General features: G+C 32.7%; 2 protein-coding genes across 2 annotated transcripts in view; both read left to right on the plus strand.

Moving 5' to 3' along the window:
• LOC11432566 (polyubiquitin) overlaps positions 1-23,795 on the plus strand; it is a 55,476-nt gene that overhangs the window by 18,860 nt on the left and 12,821 nt on the right. The window contains exons 5-8 of the mRNA XM_039834736.1: positions 8,918-8,931; positions 13,381-13,608; positions 21,046-21,275; positions 22,601-22,841. Of these exons, the coding sequence (XP_039690670.1) occupies positions 8,918-8,931; positions 13,381-13,608; positions 21,046-21,275; positions 22,601-22,841 (713 nt within the window). The remainder of the gene's footprint in view (positions 1-8,917; positions 8,932-13,380; positions 13,609-21,045; positions 21,276-22,600; positions 22,842-23,795) is intronic.
• On the plus strand, positions 2,154-5,391 carry LOC11430065 (benzyl alcohol O-benzoyltransferase). The gene is made up of 2 exons (XM_003616106.4): positions 2,154-2,640; positions 3,983-5,391. Exons 1-2 carry the CDS (start codon positions 2,200-2,202, stop codon positions 4,922-4,924), a joined length of 1,383 nt encoding a protein of 460 aa, XP_003616154.1. The 5' UTR covers positions 2,154-2,199; the 3' UTR covers positions 4,925-5,391.

Below are 23,795 nucleotides of genomic sequence, written 5' to 3' on the forward strand. Positions count from 1 at the left end.
TTATTCAAGATATATCAATAAAAACTAAACCAACATTGATGTTGAAAAACATACTGTTTATGAGTTACATGCGTTGGCGTAGTAGAAAAAGCGAATAGACGGACACGAGAGACACCAAAAGTTTCTGAGCCTGCGACTGACGAAAATATCAGGGGTGGCATTTTCTTCTTACTTGGTATTTTGTAATTTTCTATGTTTGTTTTCTTTAGGTTCGACAGGTTCTTTGCGAATGGTTTTAAAGTAAATGTTGGAGTCACGATGCGGTTTGCAAGGGAGTACCAACTTATACTTTATATTATCTTTGTTTTAATATGTGTTAATTATCATTACCTTATAACTGGGGATGAATATTTCATGTCATCCATATTCTTATTTTTTTTTTTTGAAAAATGTCATCCATATACATTTTTTTTTGAAGGATGTCATCCATATACATTTTTTTTTGAAGGATGTCATCCATATATATATTCATGTGGAAATTATACAAAGAAGGGTAACTATATTGTATACATATTTTATCGAAACAAATAACCAAAAAAGGGAGGATAAAAAGGGCACCAATAAATCTCTATTCATTAGGTTTTTAGTTCTTAGAAGTATTCGTGAATGACAAACTATATATTAATTTATTTTATGTAAAAAAAAAACAATCACGAAGTATATATACGTTAGCGCAGTAGAAAAAACAGACAGACGGGCACGAGACGCTAGTTGAAAATAAAGGTCATAGATTGTTTATGGAATTAAAGAAAGCAACCATTCTATTCGTGAAGGTGTGTTTGGATGGAGGGGAGGGGAGAGTTTACATTTTATTTTTAAATTACGGGTATTATGAAATATTTTTTAAAAAACGAACATATTAACATGATAAACGATCATGTAATAATTCAACCACACGTAACATGTTATATAGTTTTTTATTAAAAAAGAAAGAAGTAAATCATATACACCAGAAAATATGATTTACTTATACGGAACAATTACACAAAATTACACGTAAGTTAAATTGTGAAAATATGTTATAACTTATACGGAACAATTTAACTGTAACATGTTATATAGTTTTTTCTTAAAAAAGAAAGAAGTAAATCATATACACCAGAAAATATGATTCACTTATACGGAACAATTACACAAAATTACACGTAAGATAAATTGTGAAAATATGTTATAACTTATACGGAACAATTTAACTTTATTGTAATTTTTATATATAAATAATTAATACATAAACGTTTATCTAATAAGTGTTTGTTATAAACTGCAAATTAATGTTTTATGGATATAGTACCTTAATTAGCCAACAGTATGTGGCCTCAGTGAATGTGTTGTAATTTGGTTCAAAATAATGCCATAATTCTCACTTGCTTTTGATCTTACTATATCAAATACATGTTTTAGAAAAAGAGAAGAGATTTGTTCTCAGATATATTTTTTTCTTATCAGACATGAAGATTTGTTTGAACCAAAAAATTATATATGGAGAGAGCTTAATTAGCCAACATAAATTCAAGATACAAATCAGCTTCTAAAAAAGTAAATGTTTTTATATTATAGTAATATAATATTTTTATTCTTATGTTTTTTTTTCTTCTTATTTTTTACAAAAAAAAAAAAGAAATAAAAATAATATAAAAAACACAAGTATCAGTGCGTATCGGGACGTATTGGATAATTATTTTTTTAAAAAATAAAATCTAATATTTGGATACTCTCCGGATACGTATCGGGAAGTATCGGGCAGGTATCGATGCAAGATACGCAGGGGATACAATACATCATCAATTTTGAAGTATCGGAGCTTCACAGTTCAGCGGTGTCAATCTAAAATATTAATATTACAATACTAATACCAGGGAAATAAAAGTTACAAATAGATAATAGAATGTGGTTATCAATTTTCTGATCAAAGCAAAAATTAGGAAGGAAAGTAGTTGAGTTTATGGAGAAAAAATAACGAAATATCGGGTATTAGGCAAAAGTGAAGAAGAAGTAATGAAGGGCAGTTAAGAAAAATAACGGGTTGTAAGATTTTCAATTATTTACTTATATTTTTTGTGGCCATGATAGACTTCAGTTGAACTATTATTTTCAAACACTCCATTTATAAATAGAAGGCAATCAATATATAACAACACACTCAAAGGAAACGAAATCGTTATATTAAACTTGTCCTTTTTTTCCTTTCCTTTTAATATCATGACTTCATCACCATTGTTGTTCACAGTGCGGAGGTGCCAACCAGAGTTGGTGCCACCAGTTGCACCCACTCCTCGCGAAGTTAAACTATTATCTGATATAGATGATCAAGAAGGTTTGCGTTTCAATGTTCCTGTCATATTTATCTATCGTCGCGAACCATCAATGGCAGAGAAAGACCCTATTAAGGTTCTTAGACATGCACTCTCACGAACACTTGTGTATTACTACCCATTTGCGGGAAGGATTAGGGAGGGTGCTAGGCGCAAGTTGATGGTGGATTGTACTGGTGAGGGTGTCGTGTTCATTGAAGCTGAAGCTGATGTAACACTTGATCAATTTGGTGATGCTCTGCATCCTCCATTCCCTTGCTTCCAACAACTCTTATACGATGTTCCAGGCTCAGAACATATTATTGACCGTCCCATTCGACTCATACAGGTCCAATTATAATAACTCTCACATCCTTGAAATTTAATAAATGTGGACCCTATTTTTTTAGTAAATTTTAATAAAATTACTATTATTTTTATCATCTATTATTTATAATTTATAATTATAGATTTTTTTTTTGTCCCTTGGGACGCACACTTATTCCCTTTAAAAAGTGAATTCTAATCACTAGACTATTTGAAAAAATTCTTTATTTTTTCCAAAAATTGTAAAGGTTCACCTTTGAAAACCATTTTTTTTACTAAACCTTTAAACCATTTTCGAGAGGTCTATATTAAACGCATCCTAATTTTAAATAATAAATAGAATTGCCTAAATAGACTAATGTCACTGATTTATTTTATTTTGACCAATTTATGATCTAGTTAATTAATTGCAAATATGAAATTATTATATGCCTACAATTTTTTTTTTGGTCAAGAATATGCCTACAATTTTATTGACTAAATTAGTTACTCACCGCTCTACTTCAACTATCAATATAAGAATGGAGGCAACCTACCATCAAAATAAAACAACTTTTTTTTTTTTTTTTTTTTTTTTTTTTTTTTTTATATGTAAAAATAGAAAACATTAATCTCACATTCAATTGTACATACCTTCACTACCAAAAAAAATCGTAGATTCCTTTTCTTTCCACATTTTCATTAAAAAAAGTATTAGAGTTTTGAGTGTCTTAAGAATCACGGGTGGAACTAGTGTTAGGCATGGTGTGGCAGCTGTTCCACTAGATTACAACCCAATTTTTTTTTATCAATATAGTACACCGAAAAAATAATATATATTACATAATTGGACAATATTTTACAAATCAATGCGTGGTCCAGTGGTAGATAGTCCACAAATCATCAAAAGTGTGGTGGATGAGATTTGAACCTGAGACATAAATATGTAACGAACTTGCTTTAGCCACTTCGCTATTGTACTTTTTCTGTTTAATTTTCGCATTACTAATATATATATCGTATTATAAATCAAATGTACACTTAAAATTTTCTTTTATAATTTTGCCACATCAAACCATCATGTCTAGATCCGCCCCTAAGAACACTCTTTAATGATTCCCAACTAAGAAACTATTCATTAAAAATATCTAATAACTCGATTTCCGATACATCGAATGCACAAATTTTCATAAAAACTTATTACTATCTAAAGTTCTTAAAGAATGTCCTAGAGCACTGGTTATCATTTGCCAAAGTGTTAATTTAGAAACAACCACTTGAACTTTCTACATGTTAATGTTGTTGCATATGCCAAATTGAGTTGATTATAACATATTCACGTACGTACATCTTCACACACATGATAATTAGAATTAAAATGACAGGTCACACGTCTCAAGTGTGGTGGTTTCATATTGGCCTTGAGTGTGAACCATACAATGGGTGATGCAGCTGGTTTGAGACAATTCATGACTGCATGGGCAGAAATGGCTCGAGGAGCAAATCAACCTTCCATTCAACCTGTATGGAATAGGGAGATTCTAATGGCAAGAGACCCTCCATGTATTACATGCAACCATCGTGAATACGAACAAATACTTTCGCCAAATACCTACATCAAAGAAGAAGATACTACTATCGTAGTCCATCAATCTTTCTTCTTCACACCTGCTCACATAGCTGCGATTCGTTGCTTGGTTCCAATTCACCTTCATCATTGCACTACATTTGATCTTATCAGTGCATGTTATTGGTGCTGCCGCACAAAAGCATTGCAGATAGAGCCAGATGAAGAGGTACGAATGATGTGCATCGTTAATGCACGTTCCAGGTTTAGTGCTAACCCTTCTTTGTTTATTGGATATTACGGTAATTGTATTGCTTTCTCGGCGGCTGTCACCACCGCAAAGGAGCTTTGTGGAAACCAATTAGGTTATGCAGTGGAGTTGATAAGAAAAGCAAAAACTCAAGTTACAGAGGAATACATGCATTCTTTAGCAGATTGTATGGTTATTAAGGAACGATGTTTATTTACAACCGGAAGAACTTGTATGGTGTCAGATTGGACTCGTGCTAATTTATCAGAAGTGAATTTCGGATGGGGTGAAACAATGTATGGTGGAGTAGTAAAAGGTGGAATTGGATCTTATCTTGGAGGAACCTATATTGTCCCGCATAAGAATGCAAAAGGAGAAGAAGGGTTAATATTTCCAATTTGCTTGCCCCCTGAAGATATGAAGAGGTTTGCTAAAGAGTTAGATGATATGCTTGGTAACCAAAATTGTCCTACAATGAGTGGTCCTAGTTTCATCTTGTCTACCTTATAGTTTGTAGCTTCAGATGTTCCAATATATATAAATGATTCAGTGTGACTCAAGTTAAATAAAGAGCAATGATATTTGAACAACCATTTGGTACAATCTTTATGACAACTTTTTTCTCTCTCTCTCTTCTTATTAGTCAAAAACAATGGAGAGAGAAAAAAGAAGAGAGAGAATAAAAAAAAATGTGAGTATGAGAGAGAAAGTTGTACAAAAATGATTGTACAAATATAATTTCTCTTAAATAAAATTGTGTGTTGTGTGTGCAATAATGAAAAGGAAGGAGTTTAAAAAATTTGAAAAGGAAGGTCTATTTTTTCATTTGGGATGTGGATAGGGTGTCCAATAATCTTTTCTCGTTTGTCTTTTTTTATTTTTTTATTTTTTTTATTTTTAAGGAAATCTTTTCTCGTTTGGCATTGTCAAAATTTAAAAAATGTAATAAAAGGAAGTGTATTTTGTTGTGGCTTTGATTATGGTTTTGGTTGGGTGCATTGATTTGTTATTGCCTATTTTCTCTTTCTTTTTGTGGCATACTTTGTGCCTTGGATAGTTTTTCATTTATGAGTAGTATTTTGATCTTAAAAAAAATGTAATAACATGCCAACAGAGAATCGCCTATAATTAAGGCGGATCCAAGAATTTAAAGTTAGGGGGATCGAGTACCAAAAACAATTTTTTTTTTTATGAACAAGAAACATAATTTGATTAAAAAAGAACTTTTTAAATACAATATGCATATAAGAAACCCTAAGCTATTATTTTCTTGTTTAATTTTTTAAAGAAATTTATAACTATATTTAATAAGAGAGACATTAATCAGCAAGTATAATTGATATACAAGTGTTTGTAGAAAAAATATTTAAAATTAGAAAGAGAAAACATAAACACCCTTGTAAAAAAATAGAAAGGGTTAAATATATTTTTAAAATCTGAATTCAATTTTCGAGTAGAACAATTATTGGTCATACTTTATTAATATATACTTTTCATTATGATACTTTATGTACTTATGTGCATTTTTTTTTTTGGTTATACTTATGTGCATATATAACCTTGGGAGCTAAGAAACAGGTGGTGCAACTCTATGGTTTTGTTCAGACAATTGAATTGCATGGTATCACATGTTTTTAGAGAAGGAAACAAAGTAGCTGATGACTTGGCCAATCATGCTGTATCTCTTACATCATTATCTATTTGGTCTGATGTTCCTTTATTTATTAATGATAGTTTCTTGCACAACAAGTCTGGCTTGCCAACTTTTAGATTTTGTAACTAGGGCAAGGAGTTTTGGCCTAGTCCCCTCCTTTGATTGTTTCCTTATGTTTCTTTTTATATTTATTTTGGCGTTTGGTTAGCTCTCAGCTACCAACCTTTTTGATTAAAAAAAAAAATGTGCATATATAATAGTGGAAATGGATTCCTATGCAAATATAAATATAATTAATCTTTTGAGTGTGTGAGTTTATTTATAGTGAAGCATTGCCCATTATACATATTGCCTTGAATTCTTCAATGTATTGGCCTTTGGTATAACACATCTTCTAGGACACCAACAATCAAACATTCTACATTCATCATTAAACATGGAGGTTGAAGATGAAACTCTACTGTGAGAGCTTTCTTCGGACACATAACCACCACCCATGTTCTCATTTTGAGCTTGAACAACTTTTAGAGAATAAAAGTTATAGATATAAGATTGTTAACGTGGGAGATTGAAAAATTAGGTTTTTAGAATTATAGAAATTGGGGAAGAAGAGGATATATAGGTTGAAAACCCATCAATATAGTCATGAATAGTAAAAAAAACATTTGAAGCCAAGATATTTTGGTAAAAAAAAACGTCTTTCCTTACGTGGGAGTTTAGATGAGGTCCACATCAGAGATTAATGTCACATGACATCACTGCTAACGACCCTAATTGATAGAGGGGTTAAATTGATAGAACATTAATTATTTAATTATAACATTGAGGACTATTAAGCTACTTTGACTAATTAGAGGATGAATTGATTGATTGATCTAAATTCAAGGATGAACAAGCATATTCACTCCTAACAAAAGTGTGTTAGACAAACGTTTACCATTTCACATGAAAATTTATTTAATATGTTGTTTGTGTCAGCAAGTTAATTACTTAGATAGAGTAGCTTTGAACAACGTTCACTGTTTTAATTTATTTTTAAGGCTTAATACATCCCCGGTCCTTTAACTTATTTTATTTTTTCAGTTTGGTCCCTTAACTATTAGTGTCTTAATTTGGTCCCATAACTCTTCTGTCGTTTACTATTTTGGTCATTTCCGTTAGTTTTTAATCTTAAATATCTAAGGTGAACAACCTTAATAGATAGTCCACCATAGACCTTATTAAATCTTTTATTTTTAACAGTTTGATATTTTTTTAAAATGGAGACCGTTGGATCATGGAGGGATCTATTGTAGCTTATAATAAACCACAAACACCTAATTTTTTCTTATTTCTTCTTCTTCTTCCTTCATCTCCTTCATCATCACATTCATACTCCTTAATCAATCTTCATATAACCTAGAAAAAAAATCAAAAAATTAAATAAAATTCTCTTCATCAAAATCAAATCATTTTCATCAACAACACATAATATCATCATCAAAATCAAACTCAGAAAATCAAACAACAAAAACAACCTTTCAAACCCATAAATTAAACTTTTTCAAAGTCATTAAAAATCAACCCTTTTAATCTTCGTCTTCAAAATAAATTCAAAGAAAACCAAATAAATAAATAAATCGAAGAACACAATATAATAAACTGCTAATTATTTTTTTTTAATTTCTTTCCACCATCTTCATCATATTCATCCCCAAATGTAAATCCAAACCTAAGTATTTTTCCTTTTCGTTCTCTTGCTATCAAATTCCCACATAGAGACAATGAAGCTTTTCTAAGTAGGCTCCTTTTGTTAGTGACAATCGTCACATTAGGATCATTTAATTTTGTTAGTTCTTTCTATGTTTTGACAATGTGACAGAGACTCATCCTTTTCACTTCAGTGGAAGCATCAAAGCATTTGAAATCATCAAAAGAAAACTCAGATTTCTCTCTCTTTCTCTTTCCGGTGGCGTCTCTCTCTCATCGGCGGTGGCCTTCCGATCCATTTTATTCGTTTCTGGGTTTTGGATTTTTGGATCAAGATGTTGTTTTTTAATTTCTGATTTGTTTTGATTTTGTGATTTTTATGGATTTGTAATTTTATGGATTTTGTGATTTTGGATTTTGGATTTTATGGATTCTGATTTGTTTGATTGGATTGTGAGGAAGATGAAGGAGAAAGAGCGTTCTTGGGAACACGGTAGAGAAGAAGAAGAAGGGGTATGGGTTTTACACCTTGTTTTCTTTTTCTGAATACTTTTTTAAAAATTTTGTATGACCGTTGATGAAGAAAGATAAAGAAGATGAAGAAAATAAATAGATTAGATGTTGGTGGTTCAGTGTTGTACACAGTAGACCTGCAATCAAACTGTTGAAATTATATAAAAAATATTAGACATTAAAATACTAACAGAGATGACCAAAATAATAAACGGCAGAAGAGTTATGGGACCAAATTAAAACATTTAATAATTAAGGGATCAAATTGAGAAAATAAAATATGTTAAGGGATCGGAGGATGTATTAAGCCAATTTTTAAACTAAATTTCATTTATCATTACATTTTTCATCTATCTTGAAATGATAGATCATTTTTCTTCCTTTTTTTTTTATTATGTGTTGTTGAACAATTTTTATTTAATTATTTTGGAAGGAGGGAAGACCACCGCCGCTTGGGCAGACGAGGAAAGGCGGCGTCAGCGGAGGAGACAAATAACAAAATCTAAGATTTGTAACATGTTTGAATCTGGAAAAGGGAAAAGAGCGGTGTGTGAATCAGAAAAAGGAGAGTACCTCCGCTGGATGAACAGAAATGCACGACGACGGCGCGGCGACAGTGAGAAGTAGTATTAGCGAGATGGTGAAAGGAAGAAGAAAGGGTGTGCGTCTTGTTTGTGAGAAAGAAGAAAGAGGAAACACGTATGGCTGTTATTCAGTACACAAATGCTTTTTTTCAACTTGTAATCTAAACTATTTGATTTCATTTTGCCACATGTCATATATCAATGCACTCAACAGGTATAAATTGAGGCATCCAAAATGGAGCAAAGTTGAACTCGGGCAGATGAGAGTGGAATGGTGACAAACATGAATTAACGAACATTGGAAACCCAAAGAGACATTAATAAAATTTGGAAATTTTAAATCAAAAATTAATTTTAATCCATAAGTTACAACATTACCCCTTAGTGTTGACTATTTGAAAAGTAAAAAGTGGACATTTTAGTTCAAATGAAAAGGTGTATGTTGCTAAAATGGACCTTCACAAGGGTGGGTCTATAGAAATTGCTAACATACACCCACTTATTTTTTAGAAGGTGTGTTTTAGCAACATTCACCTTAAGGTGTATTTAACAACTTTTTAGTTATATCTTTGCTAAAACACACCTTAATAAAAACTAGTGAGTGTATCCTAGCAAACCCTATATATATATATATATATATATATATATATATGCTGTATGAATGTTATTTTATTGGAGTCATTAAAAAAAATAAGAATTATATTTTTTTTCAAATTTTTTTTTGAAAAATATTATATTTGGTATCACTGAAAAAGAAAAAAGATAAGTATAGTTTGTTACAATATGAAAGTGAAAAATATCTATTATCTTAATCAAAATCAATAAATTTAATCAAAATTTCGTAAAAACTTCCGTTCGTAAGTTACACACTTTAGCGTAATAAGAAGACGAGACAAATTTCATAAAAACTATTGTTTGTGCCCGTCTAAACACTAGTATATGTAAAGGGAATACATGGTTTTTGAGTGGCTTTTTCATGGTCCGTTTTTGATATGGCTTCGTGACTTTGTTTGTTTCAGCCCTTATGCTCATTTGGTTTTGATTGATTGGGGTTAGTTGGTTACGGTTTTCTAGTGGGCTTCACCGCGCCTTTGTCGTTGTTCCAAAATGGGTCCGAACAACAATCACCAGGTCGTCCCAATGTTCTCAGTTGTCCTTAAGGTGCAATTGTTTCAATTCGCTTGGTTAGAGATGGATCGTTAGTTAGAACACCGTCGTTCAACGATGTGCTGTTTTGCGGGGGTCGTCATTTTGGTTTTGTTTGGCTTTGGGGGGTTGTTTTGGTTGTGATTATCGTGGCGAGGAATTGTGTTTGTGAATGTTGAAGGATTTGATTTTTTAACGCGATGATGGAGTTTGAGTAAGATGAATTTTGTAGGGAAGATTGTCGTGTATCAATTTGTACAAATCGAACGAGGTGTGACTGTTGAAAGTGGTTTCAGCTTTGTCTCTCTGTTTTGGGTTTTGGCAATGGCAGGGGTGTTGGTGTATGGTGTTGTGGTTTTTGTTTGGTTTTTAGGGCTACTGTGGGGAGGTCTTGTATTGGCTTGTGTCGGACGAAGTGCGGATGTGGTGGAAGATTGTGGTAGGGGCTGATATGGTTGTTGCTCAATGGATTCTCGTTATGGGATTTGTTTGCTTGTTGTTTTGGAAATCATATTGATGTACTCGCTTGCGGATATGGACAAATTTTATTGGTCTTTTAGGTTGGGGGATGAGGCCATTGTTAATGTTCATGAGAGTATGTGCGGTTGGTTTGGTTGTTTTGTGCAATTGTTTGGGTGTTGTTGGTAGCTCTTTGTTAATATCTTGTTTCACTTGCCATTGTTCGTCTTGAACAACAATTTTTTTTTTTTGTTGGATTAATCAACAACAAAACTTTGGAATAAACCTTGAACAAGGATTTGTTATTAATAAATTTAGCCTTAAAAAAAAAAGATTTTTTTTTGTGGTGGCCGGAGTTCGAACCCCAGACTTTGCATATATTATACATTGTCATACCAACTGAGCACGAGTACAAAAAAAAAAAAAATGATTGGGATACTCATGTATTAAACTAAAAAAAAGTATGGAGAGTTTTTTATTTTTGATGGAGTACGGAGAAATCTATTAAATAGAATAAATTAATTAATAATCAATAGAAAAACATTAATTAATAACGGATAACTCTTGGTTTTGTTTTGTTTTTTGCGAAGCCCAAGTGTATATGTGGCCATATTTTGCTTCAAATATGGTTTGTTACATTCGACAGAGACATTCTTAAAATAGGCAGCCGCCAAAAGCACACATAGAAACGTGATTATGTCTATATTTTCTTGTTTCTTTGTGAGTATTTTGTTTTAATACCTTGATTTTATTGTACTAGAAGAACGTGATTATGCTTTACTCAAAAACTTGATTTTGATATGTATTTGTTTTTTTAATCACCATTAGGCAAAAGATGAAAGGGAGACATGCAACAGAGACAGTGAAGAGATCGTTAATTCCGTAACAGATGTTAGTAAGAACAGCTCCGTTCCTCTTATAATTTCCAACCCTAAATTGCTTGAGTGCTGCAATTGTTATCAACCCTTAAAGATTCCCGTTTTTCAGGTATGCATTTGTTTTATTTTATTTCATAAGTTATTTTCTATATTTGAGAAGACTTAATTTGATGTCATATATGCAATATGCTTCTGGTCATTAAATTTGATAATTTTTTCTAGTATATTTCAAGATTGTATCGACCCTTAAGTGAAACTTCGTTGTGTTGTCATGTCCATGATTGGACACTCGAAGGGTGTCCCAAGTGGCCTACAATGGTGTTCTGGTAACGGGTGATCTAATAAATTTTCGAATTTGAGTTGTACCTAACTCAACCCCACGTTTATATACTCATATTTAGGCTTTATTTCATCAAATGTGAGACACTTGACAAGTAAACCACTTTAGAAGATAAAGTAAGTATTATCAACTGTTAATCACAAAATTAAGGATAATATTATATTTACATCATAACAATCAAGAGTTTTTAAATTAATGAAGCTTGATTTTCTCGCTTTAGAGGAGCCAAGTTCCTCTAAAATAATGGCATTACTTGCCCCATCATCTTATGCGGCGTTGTTGGCAGTAGAAAAGAATGGGGACCACTTACGCAGAAAAGAAGAAAGATGCATAACAAATGAAGTCTAGTAGTAAAAAAAGTGGGCATGATGATGATGAATAAATGGCAAGAGATAGTGATTTATTTAAGGAATCACTCTCATTTATTTTAAATGCTTCGATTAGTTACTCATAGCCTTGTAGACTTGAGACTTGTTTGCTTTACTTTGGGTTTGAATATTAGTAACCATGAACTTTGATAAATAATTATGGATGTCTTGAATATTGTATATCCTTTTATTTTTGAGATTTTATATGTGCATGGTACGAATTTCTTGTATTTTTCCATAAACTATGATATCTATACTGTCAACGCATTTTTGGTGTTAGCTACTGTCAGTCATTGAGTACATAGATTTTAAGAAGAATAAACTTAGTATGATTAGCTTTGTTGGTTATACTTTTGATCGTATAACTTGCTAACAAGCCTTATAAAGAAATGTCTTACTTTATTTTATTATAGCAATTGGTTCAAAGTCGAATTTGATGGTTTTGTTTTTTTGCTGCAATACAGTGTGATAATGGTCATATTGTCTGCTCTACTTGCTGTCCTAAACTTCGGAACAAGTGTCACAAGTGCTCATTGTCCATCAGCTCTAAACGCTGTGAAGCCATTGAGAATCTATTGCGATCTATTGAAGTGCCATGTCCGAATGCAAAATATGGTTGCAGGGTGACAAATAGGTACATTAGGCAGAGGGATCATGAAAACGAATGCATCCATAAGCCATGTTACTGTCCCTTTTCAGGATGTGACTTTGTTGAATCATCAGAAGTGTTGTCTATGCATTTCTGCCATAAACATGGGGATTCGCAAATCAAATTTTCTAATGGTCAATCCTTCGTTATCTCCTTGAAGTCTAATGATGAAACCATTGTTCTTCGAGAGGAAAATGATGACAAACTATTTATTCTCAATAATAGTACTACGTTGTTAGGAAATGCTGTCAATATTTGCTGCTTTGGTCCAGACGCTTCTGAGTCTGAGTATAGTTACGATATATTGGCTACGTCTCAGATATGTAAACTGAAATTACACTCTTTTGCCAAGAATGTCCAACAGATTACTTTAGCAAATCTTTCATCAAAGTTCCTTGTGATTCCATTTAGTTCTTCTGAACCTCTCAAGTTAGAAATTTGCATAACTTGCGCAACCCCCATGGTACCTCCTATATCCTTTTCTTTGCTTTGTTATTTTCCTATTAAATTGTTATTATCTTCTTTCGATGTTTTCAATTTATACCCTAGCATTTGATCTCAAATTCATCACTATTTCAAATGCCAAAAAAGTGTTGTTGTTGTTTTCTATTTTTCTATTGTTGATCAATTCCTTAAATATCAGTCTAAAATTTTGTTGTATCGTTTTATTGGCAATTGTGGTGCAGATGCAAATATTTGTAAAGGGTTTAGATGGAAAGACAAAGACCCTTAAAGTTAAGAGTTCATACAGGATTCCCAAAGTGAAAGAGATGATTTTTGAGAATGATGGTATCCCAGTGCAAGACCAACGTCTGATCTTTGCTCGTATGCAACTCGATGGCAACCGGACCCTTGCCGATTACAATGTCACAAAGGAGTCAACCCTCCACCTCGTCCTCCGCCTCCTTGGAGACTAGATGACCACAACACCATCACCGATTACTACATCCAAGAGTTGGCAATTGTCCACCTTATCATTTTCGTCGTTGGCGACCCTGCATACTTTTTTTTTTTTTTGATAAGGCGCAAAAAACACTAAAATCATGCATACAATCACTCAATAAGTAGAGTAATCATAAATTTATTGATAAAATAGAGTCTTTCACTTTTGGATTTATTCATAGTCTTTCACTTTTGCATTTCTTATTAATGATTTGACCTTTGTCCTTTTTGTTTTGTCTTGAGCTCTATACAGGGACGGACCCACGTGAAGGGTCTTGTGGGCCTGGGCCCTCACTAGTTTTAAGAAATAAATACTAGTATACACCCATACACTTCCTAATGATCAGATAGTAGTGTGGTCAACAACTTTGATAAGGCAAAAATGGCAATAAACTAAATAAACCAATTAATAGGACTACTTTTTGCAAAATCCCCAAATTGAAATAAACATAAAAGTAACTCTAATTTTATAGTGTGAGAGCGAGAAGAAGCGTTAACAACAGGGTATAGAAATAATTAGAAAAATGAGAGATATTTTAATTGGCATTCAAAATGAAGAAATAATTCAACGTTTTAAAGAATGAGAGATATTTTAAAAATAATTCAATGTTTTCAAAATATAAGAAACCGTAGAGAAAAATTGTGGTGTATTTCCTCCGATCATATTTATACACAAAAAATAACTTTTTAGATTTATTAAATAATCAATGTATTGAGTCTATAAATGTGACCAGATACAATAATTATTTAATGAACCTAAAAAATTATTTTTTGCTTATAAATGTGATCGGATGGAGCATATGTAAGTCTTAGGTTGTTTCTTTCCGACGAAGTCTTGGCCTAATCCCCCTTTTTTTATACTTGTTTTTTTATTGAATATATTTTGGAACATGTAGCTTAGTTGCGACCTCTCGGTTGGCCTACACTACCAAAAATTCCTGGGTCCGTCCCTGGCTGTATATGATATTTTTAACAGGGGTGATTTTAGCTATTGAAGAAACATATTTACTTTCCAACAATAGTTGAAAACATTCAGTAATTCTTACATAGAGTGACTCATGCATTATATTTTGATTGAAACATAATTGCATCATCAAAGTATCATATAATCAATACGAGTCAAGTAACTTGAGTCCACTCACTATGTTTGAAATAAAACTGGTGAATTATAAAGAACTTAAGATTTGTATGTGATTTTGAGTAAGTCAAATCTACATAACCTGAGTTAGAGTCAAGTCAGATTGTTAGTGAAGAGAGAAGAATATTAGTAAACACAACGACTCTGCAAAAATGGCGACAAAGTTAATTGATTCATGAAAGAGAATGTATCATGTATGGCAACAACAAAGTTGTAATAAAAGGATTTGGAGTCCCTATACAATATGCCAAAAATTGATTTAGAGGTTGGTTTGTCAGAGTCATCTAAACATAGCTGTTTCAGTAATGGTGTAATACTCGAAACCGTCAAATTGTTCTTTCTCATCCAAATAATTTTCATGAAACTTCCTTGAGGGTTGTTTGTAACATAAAATATTTGTATTTAGAAATATTCTTACACATAAAATATCCAACTATGATCTTAAAGAAAGAAAATCAGACAAATGCAAGTTGTTATGTAGTCAGATAGCTAAACCCTTCTTATGTGTCATATAGTTTGGTTTACAAGGCAATAAAACTTAAATTTGATACATCAACTTTTACAATAAGATTTAAAATGATATAATTAGAATCGATTTTTCTAGTTTATTTTTTGTACAATATTTATTAAAGGAAAGGGAAACAAAAAAGCAAAAGATTAACATTTGGCCCTATGACTAATAGCTTGTTTGGCCAATCATCTTCTTCTCTTCTAGGAAAAGGTGGCCCAAACATATTTTTCATAAATCTCATGATTGATTATGGAGCTTCAATTCTATTCTATGCATAATAAAAATAAACGACAGGAGAAGTTGTTTGAATGAAACAAACATTCATATGGATTTTAAGAGCTTTCTTTAGTGGTATACACTTCTAAATTCTAATTCCACTGGCCACTATTTATTCTTTTTACGGTTTTATTTCACCTATTAAACGCTTGTTACCTTCATTTTGGTGTCATAACTATTTTTTGTGTTTCCTCTTCAAACATGAGAGGTTTCTTCTCTTGTTGTTCATCACTTTAGTTTCTTTTCTCACAACAATCTCAACCTCTAAAGTCAAACACCTTAACCTCATCACAAATTCTCACAATCAATCAGATGAGGTTACAAGATAAATAAAAGCGAAAAAATGATTCATCATTTTTTTTAGGAAAATGCGAAGAACCATCTACAACACCTTAGATAGATTAAAATATAAAATGTCACAAAATTCCGTGGGGACAAAGAGCTGGATAGTATTAAAATACACACACACCACATGTACAATGCAGCGAACCTGCGTACGAACATGAAACTAAGTTGAAAAAAAAAGTGAGGTGCGTGAATGTTCGTGAGCATCAAAGAGTAGAGATGAGCGCAAAGGCACCCGAACCCTTGAAGATCGACGAATGAACCCCAACCGTCAACATGGAAGCAGGTCACACACCAACAAGTCAATACCATAAAAATACGACAACCACAAGCATCAACGACCGAAAACACAAGATGCATCCACAACACAATTACAAGCAAACAGGCTGAAGAAGCTGATGGTGGCAGTCGACGGATTTTCTAGCATCGTACTAACCCCTACGATTATTTGAATACCTCTAAAGGGGTTTAGGGGTGTTGCAGCCGCGAGGAACGCGCACCATCAGGAGGTGAGTGAGGTAAAAACGAATCTTACTGATTAACAATATAGGTACGATGAATATATACACCTAGATGCTTAGTGTTGGAAATATTAATAGAATAACGAATAGATTTTGGATAGTTAATTAGGAAAGATTAGGAGAGAGTTTAATTGTGTCGTGGCCAAAACTACTACCCTGAAAGCAAATTTCCGGTGGACCTCCGATGCAATCTAATTTCCTGATTTGCTCCCCAAGGTTTACACAACTGCTTGTCTGAACTCATGCACTTGAGGCCAAACACGATGGAGCTTCACAAACAATACCCAAAATTATCAAAGAACAAGAAAGAAGAAGAGAGCTTAATAGAAAGCATGATCAGCTGCATTTCTACCACATGCCACTTCTCTACCTCTGCTCTCATTTATATTAAGTATATATGTGACGTCAGTGGCACAAACAAAATGAATGGCTCTATCTTTCCGTTGCAACATTTCTTAGCAACATAAAAAATATTAATGGCAATGAAAACTAATGGATTAAGCGTTTGTTTTTTCTGTAATGTTTAGCTAATTGAATATGAAGATTTAAGTAGGCAAACAATAGTAATTGATTGCCATTATATCCAACACTTAGTTAGTTGCTAAAAACTATCTTACTTGTAAAACAAGCAAGTCCCTAACTATGTTATCAATGTAGGTGAGTGTGAGGTAAAAGCGATTTTTTTTTGTTTTGCCTTCAGCTGTACAATGAATTTTTTTTACTGCGGATGATTTTCAGCAATTGAAGAAACATATTTACTTTTCAACAATAGCGGAAATTGTTCAGTAATTCTCACATAGAGTGACTCCTTGAGCTTTTGACTTTTGCTTCCCATGTTCAAGGATTTAACTTTTGCTTCTTTTTATTTTATTTTTATTGAGCTTTGGAATGATCTTTTGCTGGCTATTGTTTGTTTTTCTGCAATTAAGAAACACACATTAGCTGAAACTGTAGTCTATTTCTCTTATAGATAGATGTAATGACTCTTGTAGTCTAGTCTCATTGAATCTTTTGCATCACCAATGTAATTTGAATCCACTTCCTATGTTTAAAAAACTTGGTGAATACAAAAGTATTTAAGAGCCAAGCTAGATTGTTAGCGAGCCAACAAAAACAAGCAAAAACAAGCATAGATTAGACATTTGTGAAATCATCTTTGCCATAGAGTGAGGAGGTTCATTACCTTGTTGTTTGTGTTATTTACAAAAACAAGCTTAATGTGTTTTGCTGGTTTTTTTATAATTCAAAGGGACGAATAATATTGCAACAAAGGATACGAGAGTCTAGAGCAAGTATATTGTGTGCATTGTGTGTGTGTGTTGTATTTCATTTTTTTTATTGATCTTGTAACAAACTCCTTTTATTAACAGACACATTAAATACGGAGATTCCAATAAATCAAAGTCCATCATGTAGAAGAGTGTGTGTGTATATATATATATATATTTTATCAAATAGCAAAATAAAATATAACAATCAGGAGCTGCCTGAACCACTTACATAGCAAAGTTCGAAAGTGCAAAAATAAAACTAGCCTAGGTCAAACAGAGTAACTCTACCTAACCGAAATCACATACAAGGTGCATCTAGGTTGTTGTCATTATAACCGAAATTTTCAAAACCCCATTCTTCAAACACATGTCTAAAACCATATTTCGCAACATAACGAAACATGTATCAAAATACGTTCATCAAAACTTAATCGAAAACTTACTGCTTATCATCATAAGTAAATCCAAATTCAAATCGCGTACATATTAATATCAAATCCTTTCAAAAACACATATTTCAAACCATGCTTTACAACATATGAAAACTAATGCCAAGATACATGGAATCAAATTTCGATTCTTTTTTCATGCGTCTGGCCTCATCTACTGCTTCATTTGCAATTAGAATACCGTCCAAAATTTGTTTCCCTTTTACAAACGCTGATTGAGAGTCAGAAACAACACTGCTGACAACTTTACGCAACCTATTGGCAAGGGCCTTCGCAAGCACCTTGTACATACATCCCACTAATGAAATAGGTCGGAAATCATTGAGCGTCTGCGGACTAGTCACCTTCGAAATTAAAGCAATAAATGTAGAATTAACACCCTTTGTCAGCTTCCCGTTGCGATGAAACTCCGTCATAAATCTCATAAAGTCATCCTTAATTAGTTCCCAAAATTCTTTTAAAAAACCAAAACTGACACCATCCAGACCCGGACTTCTAAAACTATCACACTATCACAATCTCAGATGGCTTGCTTCACCTCCTCCTGCGAAAACGGAAGAATTAAAGACCCCGCTTCCGTACCTGACAACTGACGGAACTGAAGGCCCCCCACACCTGGCCGACTTGCACCTAATGATTTAAAGTGAGTAGAAAATGAGTAAAAACAGCTGACCGAACATTATTCACACGACTTCCCCAAAGCTACTTATAATAATTTGGGACGGAAGGAGTAAAATTTAGTCTACATGTTAGAATTTTCATGAAATTGAACGACGTCTAATTATCAATAAAAATGTTCTAAAAGAATATATAAAGGAAATACATAACTTTTTGGGCTTGATTTTTCATTATTTCAGTTATATCCTTAAACAAATTTTCTTTTGAGATTGCTATATTATTGCTATATTTTTGGGTTGGTTAGCGCTTTGCTTCCAACCTTTTTTGCAAAAAAAATAAAAAAATGATGTTATTGAAAATGATAAGAATTTTTTTTATTATATTTTTTATATTATTGATAAAAGATAAATATGGTTTGTAACTATTTAAAAGTCATAAACATCTACACATATAATATTATATCAAAAAAAATATACATATAATTTTAGAGTTTAATGCTGGTGGGTTGACAGTTCAAAACAACTTTGCACATACAACTAATCAAAACATTCAGAGTTGTCATGTAAATTAAAAATATTAATTGATGTGGAAATTATAAATGTTTTGATTGGTTGTGTGTACAAAATTGTTTTAAACTGTCGACCTATCACCATTAAGCTCATAATTTTAATAAATAAATTAAAACTTCACAAAAAATATTGGTTAAAATTTACACATGTTAGCATAGTAAAAAAAAAAAGAGAGAACAGACAAGAATGTTAGTAATTACAATTTGACTATTACTTTTTCCACCCTGTTGCCTTCTCGCGTGCCCTGCAAAAATTCCATAAATTAATCCGGACCAGATTGTTAGTGTTTCCGGAATATATAACCCGGACAAATACGATATGAGTATTTTGTGTCTTTCTTTGATGTCAAGGGTCTCTGTTGACCGTTATACGACCCTCGCATAAGCGGCAATGCAATTGCAGGGGTCGTATGAGCAGTCAACAATGACCATGACACCACTAACACTCCCAAAATCTACCTAAAAAACTAGATTTTTTTTGAAGAAAATGTAAGAAAGGAGGGTGAAGAAGAATGAAGGAAAATGTTGAAGATCCAAGCCTTTTTATAGCCTAAAGTAAGTCATAGGTATTCTGGAAGTCAAGGAAAACTTGTTTTTCATTCAAAACCGTCCAAAAAAACGTATTAAAACTCCACTAACCGGCATAACCTTTGGTGAAACGTCACCGGCCAAAATGTCACTGAGGGTTTACGGATTTTATAATCCGGAATGCATGAAGCTATTCCGGATTTTAAAGTTCGAACTTCATCAGACCCTTTAGTTTGGATCGTTTTCGTTGCAAATGCCTTGGAAAAAAAAATAGAACAAAGGTACATAACATAAATTGAAGCAACATAAGACAAATAAACAGTTAAAAAAAACCATAATAACAGAAATGATGAATCTTTTGGGAAAGTGTTTTCAAGAGGATTTCTTTGAGTTAGATCATGCTGCCTTGCCAAATGACATATTCATCTGGCAGGCAACAAGATCTAACTCATAGCAACCTCTTGATATTTTTGAGTTATCTATCTATCAAGGAGGCATCAAGGAGTATCTATATATTTTTGACAGCATGCTGAGGATCTTCATCATGCCGTTATATAGAGATCATCTATATATTTATAACAACATGAGAAAGATCCTCAGCACAATGACAAAAATTTGCATGGTCTCTTTGGGGTGCTTGTTTGTATTTTTGACAGCATGTTGAGGATCTTCATCATGCAGTCAAATAGAGAGATACCTCATCTATTTGCAACCGCATGAGAAAGATCCTCAGCTTAATGACAAAAATTTGCATGGTTTTCTTTGGTGTGTTTGTGTGTTTTGATGGTATTGAAGCAGAAAACCGGAGATGATGTATTTATAGAGGTCCTTGGATGTTGTGGACCACATAAACTCCTGGTGTAATGTGGTCCATACAAAAGAATCATATGCTGAGGTATTCCGGATTTCGATTTCCAGAACACACATACGTCGTAGGCAAATCCGAATTTCGTAATCCGAAAAGCATATATTTGGTTATTTTATCGAATAAATGAACATATTTGACGTAAATTAAAATATAATGAAAGTATAAATAATATATATATTATTCAAAACATAATGCAACAACTTAATTCAACAACACATAACTAACACGCAATTAAAACAACATAAAACACGTGATTAAGTAAACTACACATTAATTTCATTTGTCATTGATTAATGTGTTGGCAATTGCGGTGCAGATGCAAATATTCATAAAGATCATATATGAAAACAAGAGGTTCCCCCTGATGGTTAAGAGTTCAGACACGATACTCAATGTGAAGAAAAAGGTTCAGGACAAGGAAGGGATCCCTGTCCACCAACAACGTCTGTTCTTTTCCAAGAAGCAACTAGAGAACCGCCAGACCCTTGCCAGTTACAACATCCAAGAGAAGTCAACTACGGAAATTTCCCTCATTTTCCGTGGCATGTATGACTAGATGACCACCACATCATTGCCGATTACTACATCCGAGAGTAGCCAACCATCCAACTCATCGGCTGCTACTATCGGCGACCCTAGTGAAATCAAACATTTTTTTATAACTTAAGAGTCTTTGACTTTTGCATTTCTTAATAAGAATTTGACTTTTGTTCTTCGTGTTTTGCCTTGAGTTGTATAATGCTTTGTTCTTCGTGCATTGACTTTTGTTCTTCGTGTTTCTAAATTGAATATTTGGTTTTTAACTTGTTTGTTGTTTTCATTTTGGTTTCATAAGTTATGAGTGTTTCATTTTGATCCCTTGACTTATGCTCCATTAGCCAAATAAATCATTTCCGTCAAAAACATTGATCGATTGTCTAAAATGAATACACATCTATAAGATTGATACACACCAAAGACCTCATCAAAATGTTAAATATTAACCTTTTGATCTTTTAAAAAAAAATACAAGCATTAGTTTATGCATACCAGATCTAATAATGCACCATCACCAGCCAATTTTTGTACCTTTCTTCATTCCCTACTTCTCTTCATCAACGTATTCATTCATTCATAAAAAAATTCAAACTAAGCCAGATAAACTCACATTCATCCACTAAACTCTCCAGTAACATTCATGCCCCAACCTTTCCAACAACAAGACCATAACATGACTTCAAAAGAAAACTAAACACTCAAAATTCAATCCATATCCTAAAATTTCACACACTTATCCAGTAACTTCTTCTCCAACAACAATCACATGACCTTCCATAGATAGAGGACCTTCAACAACAACAACAGAGTTAGGAACAAACATCTCAATATCTTTTTCCAGATTCTTGTATTGTTTCTCTAAATTTTTGTTTCTCTAAATTTGATACATACTCCGCTACCTGTTGTACAAAGAAATCTCTTACTTTGTTTTATTCTAGAAAACGTTTCAAAGTCTAATTTGATTATTTCTTTTATGTTATTGTCATACCGTCATATTATTTGCTCTACCTGTTAATTGTAAACTTGGAAAAAGTGTTTCAAGTGTGCATTAGCTCAAGAAGGAATTTTGTACATGTGTCCAAAGCCATTGAATATATTGCAATCTATGGAAATTTCATGTTCGAATGAAAAACACGGTTGAACAAACATGAATAATGCTTCCATGAGCCATGTTGTTGCCCAGTTGATTTGATTATGAATTTCTTTTTTCCTGTTATGCCATAATAAATTTTGCAAGGGATTTTATTTTCTTTCTGTTGAATTTATCATTGATTAATATGATGGAAATTTCTGTGTAGATGCAAACAATCATAAGGATCATGTATGATGGGAAGAGGTCCCCCTGATGGTTACAAGTTCAGACACGATACTAATGTGAAGAAGAAGAATTATGAAATGGAAGCGATCCCAGTGCACCAACAGCGTCTATTCTTTGACGGTAAGCTAATAGAGGAACGCCAAATCCTTGCCAATTACAGCATCCAAGAGAAGTCAACTATTGAAACGACTTTGCGTTCTCCTCAGTTTCCGTGGCTTGGCAGACTAGATGACCACCACACCTCATTGTCTGCTACTGTTGGCGACCCTATAAATAGAGAAATAAAACATTATTGATAACTTAAGAGTGTTTGACTTTTGCATTTCTTAATAAGGATTTGACTTTTGTTCTTTATGTTTGTCTTTAGCTGTATACTGATAGTATATTTTACTATGGATAATTTTCAGCAATTAAGGAAACATATTTACTTTTCAACATTAGCTGAAATTGCACAATAATTATTTTTGTTTTATCTTGAGTATGATTCAATTGAAAATAAAGTGGTGAATTGAAAGGAGAGTAGATTTATTTGTGGTCCTCTGAGTGAAACCTAAGTATTAAAAACATTTACATAACCTGTGTAGTGAAAGCAGATTGTTAGTGATAGTACATGAAGAGAGAAAGTCTGATTCTAGTGTGTTGATTGTTTTTCAAGTAGGTGAGTGAAATGAAAGACTCTGCAGCAATGTAGAAATATTTTGATTGTTATGAATTTATTTTCTATAAAAAAAAAGTATTCTGAGTAGTGGTTTTAATGTCAAAAACAAATTAATGGGTTTGTAAGTAACGAGCTTTGCCTAAAATAAAAAAAAAACATAAGATTTTAAATGTGCTTGCACCCATGGTTTTGTGAGGATGGGCTTTGTATTATATAGCACATGACATATCAAGGAAGAAATAAATAATAGTCATTTGACAAAAATGTGAAGCTGAGATAAAATCATAGGTTAAGGTTTTGATAAGAAGCATGTGGAAGAAATAGAATAAATTGAGAGGAGAGGGCTTTTGGGATTAATTTTATATTGATAATACAAAATCCTCCTCATGTGGGGGAACTAAAAATTTTTATTGGGGAAGGGTTTAGGAGTGTTTATATGAATTTTTCAAATTCAATCTTAGTTTATCATTCTCTAAAAAATTACTCTTTTTCTATATATTTCTTATCTCCAAAGTCCTCCCTTCCCCCTTCCAAACAAAGCCTGATTGAGTTT

The sequence above is a fragment of the Medicago truncatula genome, chromosome 5 (assembly GCF_003473485.1).
Source record: "Medicago truncatula cultivar Jemalong A17 chromosome 5, MtrunA17r5.0-ANR, whole genome shotgun sequence".
In the NCBI taxonomy this organism is placed as follows: Eukaryota; Viridiplantae; Streptophyta; class Magnoliopsida; order Fabales; family Fabaceae; genus Medicago; species Medicago truncatula.

Coding starts and splice junctions, on each gene's coding strand:
- LOC11430065 (XM_003616106.4), top strand. CDS start 2,200: ATGACTTCATCACCATTGTTGTTCACAGTGCGGAGGTGCCAACCAGAG. Junction 2,641..3,982: donor GTCCCATTCGACTCATACAG/GTCCAATTATAA, acceptor TTAAAATGACAG/GTCACACGTCTCAAGTGTGG.